This window comes from Lepeophtheirus salmonis, chromosome 5 (genome assembly GCF_016086655.4).
Source record: "Lepeophtheirus salmonis chromosome 5, UVic_Lsal_1.4, whole genome shotgun sequence".
NCBI lineage: Eukaryota > Metazoa > Arthropoda > Copepoda > Siphonostomatoida > Caligidae > Lepeophtheirus > Lepeophtheirus salmonis.
Window position 1 is genome coordinate 24,404,301 of NC_052135.2, and position 13,193 is coordinate 24,417,493.

Here is a 13,193-nt window from a genome sequence, read left to right on the forward strand (position 1 = left end):
GAAACACTCTAAATAGGTGTATTATAATTTCAACGTTAGCTATAGGAAAGAAGTTGATTGGTCAACTATTTATTATAGCATCAGAGTTGAATATCATTTCATATAAAGAAAAAACAAACAAATGTGACGTCGTATATTGTCTTTTAGTCAGCTGATATATTATTTACTCCCAAGTTTCTTTTATTTTCTTGGCTGTTCTGGATCTCTTTTAATGGTTTGTGTCTCCATCACCTCGACAGACAGAAGAATACCTTAGGTCAATCATTGATGCATCTTGTCGGCTCTTAAAATTTCTTTATCTATTGACTGAACTAATTCAGGTCTAGATTGGTTTAAGGAAGAAAAAAATGAGCCCTGTCTACGTGTTTTTATATTGGTCCACGGTTTTAAAAAAATCACTAAAGACCAAAAAGACTAAAAACACGTCTCTTATTTTTTTTCTTTTTTTTGAGTTTCAACACCAATAATAAGTGTTTCCATTAGATGTGAAAAGTAGTTTTTTTCTTCATTTGGATGTTTATATTGAAACTTTTATTTAATAAAAAACAAAGAGTAATAAAACCTCAAATAAATAAAAAGTTGCTTGAATATGCTTGAAACAAATTATGTTCTTCATACTAAGGCTGGTGAGAGTGATAAGGGTTTTAAGGAGCTTCAAACTACTCCCATTTACACAAATATACACACACAATATTCCCTCTTATCAGACATGTATAAGCACTACAAAAAACCCACATCTGTTGTCAAAATGTATGTAATTAAAAAATACATAGTATTTGTCTTTATATATGCGTGTATGGCTATATGTACTTAGGTAACTATATTATGTAGCGGAAAAGTACATGGAAGAGGCGAAACAAATCTAAATATATAATAATATGTATATTGAACATATTATATTAAGAAAAGGACTTTATTAATGAAATCACCTTGTGAGTCTTTTCAACAGTGGTGTAGGAGGTCTGAGGATGTAGGAACAAGAATTGGGTTCCAAAATATGTGGTTAGTACAATTCTCACACACCAATGATGAAGGAAGTAAACTTTTTTGAAGAACTAATCACATTAGCTATTTAATTAGCGACTCAAGACTTATTTATATAAATTCCAATTACAGTCACTTCTATATAGCAACTCATAATTAGCTATTGCTCATTTTTAAAGAGCCATGCACTAGTTGCTGAATTAAGGAACGTATATATTTTTGTAAGAAATAAGTCAAAATATATATAGTTGATCTCAGAAATAAAATTGAATAATATTATGGATTACGAGCTAGAAAAGTGCTGGTAGATCAAAATTTACTACCAGTTAGTGTTGAAACTTGGTCCAATATATAATTTTTTTCTGGTTTGGTCTAAATTGGTTTTTATACAAAAATTTGAACCGATATTTTGGACCATAATAGTTTGGTCCACTGTAAATCATAACGGTCATAGACCGGTATGGGATTTTCAGATCAAACGGTTTGCTTTTTAAAAGTACGCTTTTTCACAATAGAGCATTTTGAATTGACGTAAGCATTGTTGATGTCCGTCCTCAATTTTTATGCTAATCAAAACATGTTTTTTTAGTAAGATTATAAAAATGGTGAACTATCTACAGCCGTGTATGTATTTGTATATCAACAAGAGACTACCAAATAAAAGGACTTAAACATTTACTGCCAATCAAAATATAAACGTCTAACATGTATTTTTATTCTATATCAGATCCTAATATGTCATTACATCATTTTATATTCTTAGTTACACTTTGTAGAAATTAAGAAATTAACTATTATATTTGCAAGGATATACTTTTCTCCAATTATTTTTCTTTCATCATCCTTAGTTCATATGTAATAAAATTAAATTTAAAAATCCAGTCATGAAATAGGGATTTTCAGAATCTATTTATTTGATTTAATTCATTTGTCAATGGCCTTCTTTTGAGGCATAAAGTAGTATTCAATATATCTCTTTTTGAGTATTTTTTTTATGTTTTAAAGCCAGTTATTGAAGTTTGGTCAAGAATTTTTTGCTGATTGGTCCGTATTATTTAACAAATATATCAACTATGATCCACCAAGATGCCATCACTTCGATTTATGATCTTATCTGGTACGCCAGTGAAAATTATCTATATAAGGGAAAATTGAAAGTTTTTTTAGTGAGTCACTTCTATAAGGAAACTGTCTGAGATATACTCAAAACATGTCATGCTTCATTATAATAATCCAAATTGAAAATGGACAAACTCGTAGTCCAAAATATCTAATTATGGGTAAAGTGGTACAATTTTTCCAGGGGAAGTCATGTGTAAGTTTTATTATAGATTATTAGGCTACAGCTTTGCATAAGTCTATTTTGGGTAAAAAAGCTCATTGTTGTGTTAATTTCGGAATTTTAGAAAATACATTTTTAGATTTTTATTGAATTTGTGATCCCCTTGAGTTTATTTTTTTTTGAAATTTTTTTGGAATAAAATGTGGGACCCTTTTTAAACCTTTTTTTTAAAGGAAGGATACAATTTTCTTCAAACGACCTTTATATATATATATGAAACGCGTATTTCAGGGTTTTTTTAAACGAAGATAATAATTCCTTACTATTTAAAAAAAAAAAATGATCAATACTTTTTTATGTTTTTAATGGCTTTTTTTTATAAGATAGTCTTTTTCTCACTTTTGCCGTCCTATAAAATAATTCTCGCTAGGGAGACCATGGAGTATTCTGCTACTGTCTCTGCCAAATATCCCGCAATCCAAGGTATTTGAATAATATAATCCGACTCTCCAAAGTTAATGTTACCTACACCTAGGTACATGAATGAAATCAAGAAAATAAATAATTCGAATACCATGAATGATTGATTAGACGTGGGTAGATATAACAGGCAAAATATCCAATATCTAATCATACCATTATTCGAGAAAATTCTTAGAAATTTCAGTGTTTGCTCCGATATTTTATATGGTCCAATCAGAAAAGGGGGGACGAAAAAACATTGTCGTCAATTTTTGTAGCCAGGGAATGCTTAAAAACAGAATAATTTTCACACTTAGATGAATAAATGAATGTACTGCTTGTCTACTTCTTAAAAAGAATGTGACAAAAGTTTGCTTCCTTGGACATTACATTTGGTAAAAAATCCAAGATAAGATGCTTTCATAACCGAGGCTTGTAAAGTTTGTCTTCCATAAAAATCGCTCTCTCTTTTTTTAAACGGTCATCTTGTTAACATTAAACCAGAATCAAATTGACGAGTCCGAACTTTATAACTCAAATATTTTTTATTCAAAGAAATTTGTTTCTCCAAATTCAGCCTTTTCGATCAAGTAAAGTATTAACTAACAAATGCTAAAACAAGATGATTGAGCAACATGTTCTTAAATAATAACAACTCCAAAAGGATCAGTGAGATTTCAAAGCCTAATTATAAACCTATTTGATTAGAATATGAGTCATTTGGCAAAAGAATCAAACTAATTGTAGGTAACCAAACAAAACAAATACCTTCAGGGAGACGGGTACATCTAATTACTTTTAAAATATCGAATAGGAAAATATTTTGATATCCAGCCATGTCTAGTATGTACCTGATTTTGTGAAGTATTGAACTGTATGTACAAAAGTTAAAAAAAATAAAAATAACTAGGATTGTTGTAGGTAGATCGGCAGAGGTGATTCCTTTTTATCAACCTACACACACACACAATCCTTCGACAATCCAATTTAGATCAATAATCACAACTACATATATAATTATATTTATTGCAAATTGGTTAGTCTCTCCTCGAAATGACTGACCAAAAAATAAATAAATGTATAAACCTTCTATTAACATGTACGTTAGGGTGGCCCTTCAAAATCAATATTTTACTTTTACTTGATTTGCCCTTCCATTTTGGTCAGATCATCATATAAATTTGCTGTGCAAAAATATTAATGGTGGCTCTCGTTTCTTAATTATAGAAAAATGAGCTGGAAAGAAATTGATAGTTACAATTTTTCTATTAAAATAAAGTTACAATACCAACTTTTTCTGTAAGCATAAATAATTTATATGCCTTTACTGGTTCAGTAGTCTTTGTAGTTTCAATATTAATTCCTTTTTAAATACTTTTTAAAGTATCAATTAGTTTATGTAATATTTAGAATGAAAGGAACCATTGATTGGTGCACTCTTCTCTTCTCGGTAGTGGATAAATTTTAATTTATTCTACGTTTCATAAAAAAATCATAAGTTTAAGAGCCACCAACCTAGACTCCATGCTCTGAATGTCGCTCAAATGTTATAATTTTTGGCACAGGAATATATTTTCACTATTAGAGCCGATTCAGCATGAAAATATAAACATTGATTTTTTAAGTATAGAATAAGAGCCATCCTAACTTCCGTATTTTGTTATGTTTTTAATGGAACATAGAGTATGGCCCCTGCTTTTTATGTTAAATAAAATGATTTATCTTTTATTTACAATTCTCAGAGGTAGGTGGTATATGTGTATCATTGTTCGTTCGCGGCCATTTGATAAAATGATAATCACATTACTAATAATATCACATGTTGCATCATATATAGCTTAATGGATATTTTTTCTATATAAAATACATTACATATTATTTATATAAGTGTCCGACAACAACTTTAATTCTCAACAGAGCTTGAAGGTCATTAAAAATTGAAAATTTGAGGACACACTCAGATTGTGTATTAATAAGTAGGGAAGACCAGGATAGTTGTAACAGGCTCTTTTTCATGAACATTAAAAAAGCTACAACCACAAAATTAACACTACAATTGTCTGCATAGTATTTGGCCCCTCAACACAAAAGGAAGCTAGAATGATTTTTCTGAAAATTGAGTGTGGACTATATTACACTGGATTATTCAACAAATTATTGTCAATGTCTTTATCTAAATATTCTTATGAACACTTTTAGAGGTGTCAGCAATTGCACTTAAAGTAGACAAAATGGATCCTCCTCCCAAAAAAAAAAAAAAAAAAAAATTACAGATTTAAAAAAAAAGGCCAAGTTTATATTCAAAGCCTATAATTGACGCAAATATGTCTTTGAAATATTGGGTTGTATATATGCATGAAGAAGAAAAAAAAAGTTGGATTTTTTTTTCTTGATTTTCGTTCAAGATCGTTTTCATATTGATGCACCATATACAATGCAGAATGTCGAGGCATTTATGTCAACTTATTCAACTGGATTCAAACTTATTTTAAGGGGTGAAAATAATTTTTTGTGGGAATAATATTTTGGGAATATTGCAGTTTGTTTTTCGTTGTCCACTTAAATAATTTTAATTATTTATTCTTCTACTATCAGTTGATATAAATTTATCAAAATTTAAAACTCAATCATTGAGGATAAATTTGATGTATTGTAACACTCAGTACAAGGAGTCAGTTGCAACCAATGGTAGCAATTTCCCTCCGATTGTCTATTCTTTTTTTTAATATTATATAGATTTATGCAACACAGCATGCATGTTTGATAACGAGGGCAGTTCTCTGAAGACGGTTGTGTGAGTGAATTACTCCGATCTATAACACTAATCCATAATATATATCTAATTATATCTTAATCTCTGTAATACATCAAAAGTTAATCATTATTTAACACCTTGAAGAAGTATATTTATTTATTTGTAAAAAATATTATTAAGTCTAATTTTTAAAATTGCTAACTCAAACATTGATTTTTTTAAACTGAGATGTATTAGTGTATTGTGGTAAATTTTGGCAGCTCCGAGTAATTGAGCCAAAAGTAATACGTATTGCAAATGTTTCTAGTCTATCATACTTTTACTTGTACAAAAAGTTCATTCTTGATCTACAAAAAAAATATTTTTGAACTGTTGCGACTCTTCTTGGTCACCCCTACACAAAGTAAATTTTGTATTCAGCAACTCTTAATCAATTATCCAACAGCAACAAAAATAAGCCAAAACGTCGATGAAGATAAATTGAATTATGATTTCAAGTAGATAAAAGTGATCAACTTTTGAAAAACATGAATTTTGGAATTCAATTATGTTGAATCTCTGTCAATATAACATGCTTAATAATGATTTCATCTACTTGCGTCCCACACATCAATAAATATTATTATTGACAACTTACAAATTAAATAATTATCAGAAGAAGAAGAAAACTTGAAGGACCCAGTTATGTTGGTATCAGTGTTGAAACTTGATCAAATACATTTGTTTAGACCGATTTGGACCAATATTTTGGTCTGGACCTTAGACCGATTTTTTGGGTCTCAAACCATGAACCAATTTTCTCCCCTATCCTGATTTATGAGTTGTACAAAAATGAACTATTCAACACATTTCACATCATATGACGTTATTGTAGATCGATGTTCACAATTTTTATACACAGCTGACGTCATCAACAACTCCTCTACAGAATCAGTCTAGATCAAATTTTAAATGAGGCCGATCCAGAACGAATTTTTGTTTGAGACTTTGAATCTTTTTATTGTAACCGAATTAGCTTGGTCCACTGAAAATCATAACGTTCTCAGACAGGTTTGAACAGTATTATCTCGTTAAAACAAAAATATACAGTTTATTTTATTTTCAGCTCTCGGTGTGTCTGCTTCTTTTATTCTAATCAGTGTTCTGAATGCTAATTGGTTAAATTAGAATGAGGTCTTGTGAAGCAGTGATGTTTGTCATTGGTTAACAGCTACCAACTGATTTTGAACCTTTTATTTATTTATTTCCTTAGGAAAGGTTACGTGATACAATAAAGTTAAGGATGTATTTAGGATTTCCCCACCGAATCCCAACACTAGGAGGTATTGTGTAAATTGTAGAATTATAGTTTTCATTACATACATTGTACAATAGTTAAAATAAATATATCAAGTTTCGTCAAGGAAATCTGTTAATATCATAATAGGAGAAACAGATACTATCATGAAGAGAAAGAGATAAACTACAAGAATTATTTACTATGTAAGTATTTTGTCATAAATATGTCCAAAGTATGTATTTATATACTCGTATATCTACGAAAAGATGATTTAAAACCTTGAATATATATGTAAGAAAATCTAATCTTTTTACGTTAAATTAAATTCAAGATGTTTCATATGTATTTAATTACAAATTCCTTCATTTTTAATAGCTACTAGCAATGATTAAATAAGGATTTCATCAATAAAATCACGAATTTGCATGCTATTTGACATAATATGTACTTAATAGGACTACTCACTAGGGCTGTAAATCGTAAGCATTTTCGGTATGTAAAACAACAACAACAACATACAATTAATCTTACAATTTGAAGAATGTTTGAGGAAGAGCAGCTTAGCTGTCATGAGGTTTAATAAAATTAGCTGCATGCAGGAATGAAATGAAAGAAGGAAGGATGCAGACAGGAATGCCTCTTTTTTCAATTCCTCAATTCTAAATGAGTCCATCAGGGACGGACATTTATAAGTTCCCAATAAATCTTCAGTACTACTCCATGTCCCTTAAGGGCACAGAAACTCGTGGTTACCTTATATTTACAACTATATGTTCTCTCCTCTAGAATGAAATAATAATTATTACAGCTTTAGAAAATTGAAACACTAAGCAGTGTTTTCCAACAACGAAAAAAATTGCACACTAAAAATTGATAAGGATTTACAGTCCTATTGCTCACTTGTTCATCAGATGAGTTTTTCTCTTTCTTTCTTTTCTTCAATTGGGCATAGATGAATAATAAATTGCTTAATTTCACAATCCGTCATCATCTCAGAGTTCCTTGGTACTTATATAATATAGTTTGCACATACATTTTTTTTTGCATATATTATTCATATACTCATATATCAGTTATAATAGGAGGAGGTATCTTCATAATTAAAGAAAACATATGTTTGTAGTTTCTAACAATGACAAATTTGATTACATTGCAAAATAATAATAATAGAAATATTTTGAATCTATTTATAGAGCACATATCTTTTTAAACGGGATCACCTGAGAAAATATAAAAATATCAAATAGATATCACCATTATGATATAAGCTCAATTTGGATTACCTTTTTTTTTATATAAAACTCCCAACCCCCATAGTCATGGGCCTGTCTCCACGAATCACTCAAGGGAGCTCGCGTACAGCAGTTTGTGGACCAGTGAACTAGTATCTATGTACTAGTGTTGGGGTTTGGTCTGAAAAACTTTGAACAGTTTGAGACTGTTATCATTTTGAGTGGACCAAACTAATTCTGTCTTTTAAAGAAGTTTGGTCTTTATCGGTTCCAAATGGGAATGTGTTCTGAATAGGTCTTACAAAAAATCGGTTTGAATAGGTTTCATTTAAATTTCGGTGAAGACGAATTCTATAGATAAATTGTTGATGATGTAAGTTGAGTTTCAACCTAGTAAAAACGGCACGATAACAACAAATAAAGTTAGATGTGTTGTGTAAATCATATTCGAACAACTCATAAATCAGGAATTGGGAGAAAATCGATCCATACATTGAGATTTGAGTAAAAAAATCGGCCGATTCAAAATTGACACCGAAAAAATAGGTCCACGATTTGAAAACGACTGAATTTCGGTCTAAGATCTCGGACTGAACCAAAATAGTGGTCCTAATTTTTTTTAAGAAAATATCACCTATGGCCGAACCTGAAAAAAATCTAGATATCTATCTGCTATTTAAAGACTCCATAACAACAGAAATTATTGATATGATTTTTGTCATGTGAGTATTTTGGATCACTTTACTAACCATAGCCTACTTATTTATCTGATTCAAGCCCCAGAGCGGCTTTCCAGCGTGGTTAAATATATATTTTTTGGACTTTGCTACTTATGGAAAAAATTATTTTACATCAAAATGTTTTTTTTTGTAGCGTTATATACTAGACTCTTGCTTGAAATTTGAAGCGCTTAGTTTGAAAAATATAATCCCTAGAATGAGGTGATAATATGATTTTTTAAGGGCTTTTTGAATAGGAATTCATGGAAAATAGAGCAAGACAGAGGATTCCTTCAATATATAAAAATAAAATAAACCACTATTTATTTTTGTCCCAAACGACAGGGAGTCTATAAAGGCATCACTTTTGCTCAAAACCAAATTTTATAGTAAAACCCACAAGTATTTTTAAATTTGTACAACCATTGAATTTACAGATGAATCTAAAGACAAAAACAATGAAACAAAATACACATAATTATATTTTCTTTAAAACAACATATGACTAATTCAGCTGGTAATGAATATATATGTATAGTTTATGATTTGTTTAAAAATAATTATTTACATTATTTAACAAAAATGATAAGGGAAGATAAGAAAATCCAAATTGAAGTTTTTTAACCTCAATTTAGTTAGAATATATTTGAATTATTTAGGGGAATCTCTTTGTTCTTTTAATAGACTTCTATGTATGTATGTATTAGACTGTCTCGTTTTTGGATTAAAAATTTTCCTAGCCTGCACATAGATTTTGTCTACTTGGTACAAAACAAATACTGACTTTATAATTGTTTATTTGTATTCTTCGGTCCAAATTGGCCTTTTTTGTCCTCGTGTACTACTACATTTTTATGTAATCGGTTTATCAGATAAAAATAGTGTGTACCTTGTTTTGAATCATTTAAGAGGTCTAAGATGTATTCAATAATTTGCAGTTTCCCTGTTTTATTGAATATAGCACAATATGTGTTTTCCCTTTTTTCAAAAGCCCTCACCTTTAACTAGTGTTCAATTTTGATATGTTATGTTTGATAAAACAGATAAACCAATATGGACCATTTAAAAGGTAAAAATGGGGTTAAAAAAAATATTAATCCGAAAAGGGGACAGTCTATGTAGATAATAGATTCAATATGTTTGTTAATAAAATTTGATATTTTAACTTGAATAATATGTTTGTTCATATGAAATATCTGTAAGATTTCAGAGATCAAAGTGGACTTAAGTGAATAAATGACTTTGATTCTTTTATATATGACATATGTACATAATATGTATGTGAGTAGTAAGTACTTCCTTCTGTTAAAGAAAATGAAAAATGAATGAGCGTGGGTTCATTGAGATAGCAGCATTTTTTCATTTGTTTATACAGTACATAAATATGTATTGTATATAATAATTTATTGTTGAATAATGAACTTAATTAAATATTATTACTTATACTATTAAGAACTATACATATTTAATGGACAAAAGACTTGAATTTACCATCTCTCATCTGTATATTGATAAGGTTATAGTTAAGGATGTAAATCCTAAGCAGTGCACATTTTTTTTGTCGGCAACCTGAACAGTGTATTTACTTTCCAAAGCTGTTATCATTATTCTTTTATTCTTGAGGAGATAACATTGAAGTATTCGGTGTATTTGCTCATACATGACAAAGAGTTATGCCAAGGATCTGTTAGGGAGTTATAAGTCCTTGATGGACTCAAAGTAGAACAGGCGCTCGAAAACGGAGTGATTACTCCATATGCCATTAGTTAATATGGATTGGGAATTGTATTTATTTCCTTCATCTCGTAGATGATTCCGGATAATCTAACTAAGCTTAATGATAGCTAAATTGTTCTCCTCTAAAATATTCTTTAGATTGTCCTTCATTTTCAGGGGGGGGGGGAGGGTTGCATACCAAAAATGTTTAAAATTTATAACCCCAGTCATAGTTCAGGGGCATCTGTAGGGGCTGGGCTGGAGGGGCTGTATCCACCCTTAAATTAAGGATTTTTTTTACTTCAAAATTGAATATTTGAAAAAAAAATCAAAAATTGAATGACATTTTTCAAAAAAGATTTTCCAGACAATTTCAAATTTTCAAAATTTTTCCTACAAAAATTAATTTTTCTAATTTTGTCTATAAATTTTTAATTTTTTTGAGAATGGATATGGATTACTGAATTTTTTTCCAAATGATTTAAAAATTAATTTTTTTCAAATATCTTTCTGAAACATTTTGTTTATTTTTCAAAAAACATATAAACATATGCATCAAAGTATTTCTTACCCTGACTTCGGTGTCTTTGCTCGTGGCGAAGAGGATCCTCCTAGATCCCCAAAGACCTTACTCTTCACTTCCTTGTACGTCCTTTTCTCTGTGGTCTTTTGATTTTCGTTAATATTTTTCATAATTGCATCCCATTTACCCATCTTTTTTGTCAAACGCTTCTTCGTTCCTCCAGTACTAAACTTATTTTCCTCCAACATGGCCTTCAATTTCGATCCCACATGAATATTGGGAATAATTGGCTTATCTTGTAGGAGCTCAGATCTCTTGGTAGCGAGTCCTTTTTTTCGAGAGCGAGTCTCCACTGTGGAGACAGAGTCATCATCGTCCTCTTTTTCTTCAGGTAAGGGATTCCCATGGCCCGATACAGAAATAATTGAAGACGGCATGCTGCCTATCCCCTGATCCGATTCACATGAGGATTGCACTAGCTCTTTCTGTTGAAGCAATGCTGTCGACTCCTTTTTCTTTTTCTTCTTTTTAGAAGATCGGAGAAGCTCCTCTGTCCTTTCCATAAGGATTCGCACATCCTCATCCTCATCGTCAGATATAATGAGTCGCCTCAGAGAAGTAGGCATATGAATTGTTGGTGATTGAGGAGGTTCCTCAGAGAGTGCCTCAATGGCTCGGAGTCGTTCGCTATCTAGTGTATACATTTTGTAGGGAGGATCATCTTCAGATTTCATTTGGACGCTGGTGTTGCAACTAGAGCCAAGTGATTCAACACCGCTGCCTCCGACATTACTCAATACAATCCTACTTTTGTATGATAGTCGAGAACGATGAGCACCCACGCTAGCAGTGTCGCTGTTCTTCAGGTCTTCTCTTCCGGCTTTTTTCCGTTTTAGTGTAATGGGAAGACGGCTCTGGAATTAGAAGGGTGAACATAAAATTAGTCTTTGTTGATTGATTGATTAACTGATTGTTTTAGTTGTGAAATACTAAGAGTTTGCGAAAATATTTAAGCACAAAAAAGAGCGCAATTTATTAAAAAAAAAAGTAAAACGTAAAGGCTTAGGAAGAATGAAGTGTAATAATAATAGTAATTCAAGTTGTTGTTGTCAAAAGTATGTACTTAAGTAAGGCAAGTAAGAAAAGTGGAAAGAGAGATAGAGAGAGAAAATGGATTATGACTCTGTTTTTTCCAATTACATAGTAACATTTTTAATCATCATCCACCACCAGTACAGAGGCACCGTTGAAGCAAGGAAGCAAGCCTTTTCCTACTCCAATGGGTATCTATGTATGAGTATGATGGTAACATAACAACACTCTCAAACATAAATATCAACACGTGTGTATGTGTCTGCTAATGCCTGAATATCACTTAATAATAACTCCCATTTTATGTACGTATATTAGAGTGGCACTTTAAAATCAATGTTTTACGTTTACTGGCACCACCCCACCATTTTCTTCCCTTCACATAAAACTTCGATCTGCCAAATATGTATGACATTATAAAATATTTAATGGTGTCCCTCACTTCTAAATGTTTGGCCTCTATCGACAAATTAAGTGTAAAAAAACTCCAATTTTTTCTAATATTTTACAGAAATATCTAAAATACCAACTCTTTCTGTTGGTACAAATAAATTGTATGACATAGCCAATACCTTTACTGGTTTAGTAGTTTCTATATTAAAGGATCCATTATACAATTCATTATTGATTGCATTACAAAGTACTTTATCTACAAAATAAAACATTATTTGATGGACTCGTCTCTTCGCGGTAATAGATAAATTATAATTTATTTTACGTTAAATTCGTGTTTGAAACGTTAGTATAGCTTGATAAATTTACAATTTTTGTCAAAAGTTTAAGAGCTATGAACCTGGCACACCGCCTTTGAGTGTCTCAAATGCTACGATTTTTGGGGGAAAAATAGATTTATACTTTTAAAACGGATTGAAAGGCTGATTGAGAGAATGAAATAAAAACATATTAATATTTTAAGTTTAGAATAAGAGCCACCCTAACCTACATATTGCCCAAACATAAGTGTTTGGGAACAAACAAAAAAAGCTTCATCAGGTGTTTATATATACATATATGATTATCTACACCAAAGAGCAAATAGTTCATCATCATTAACAGTAATAACAATCATAATTACCCTGATAATTATCCAAAGCCCACCCTAAATGGAAAAGCATTTTTTGTTTACTGCTAATCAGTAAGTTTATCAGT

At 30.6% G+C, this 13,193-nt stretch overlaps 1 protein-coding gene across 9 annotated transcripts in view; it reads right to left on the reverse strand.

The window, feature by feature from the left end:
- LOC121117229 (uncharacterized) overlaps positions 1–13,193 on the reverse strand; it is a 91,873-nt gene that overhangs the window by 49,986 nt on the left and 28,694 nt on the right. For 7 of the 9 annotated variants that reach the window (XM_071888452.1, XM_071888448.1, XM_071888449.1 and 4 more), the window contains exon 2: positions 11,001–11,866. In XM_071888452.1, coding sequence (XP_071744553.1) covers positions 11,001–11,866 — 866 coding nt within the window. The other 2 variants (XM_071888450.1, XM_071888454.1) reach the window with 2 other exon arrangements.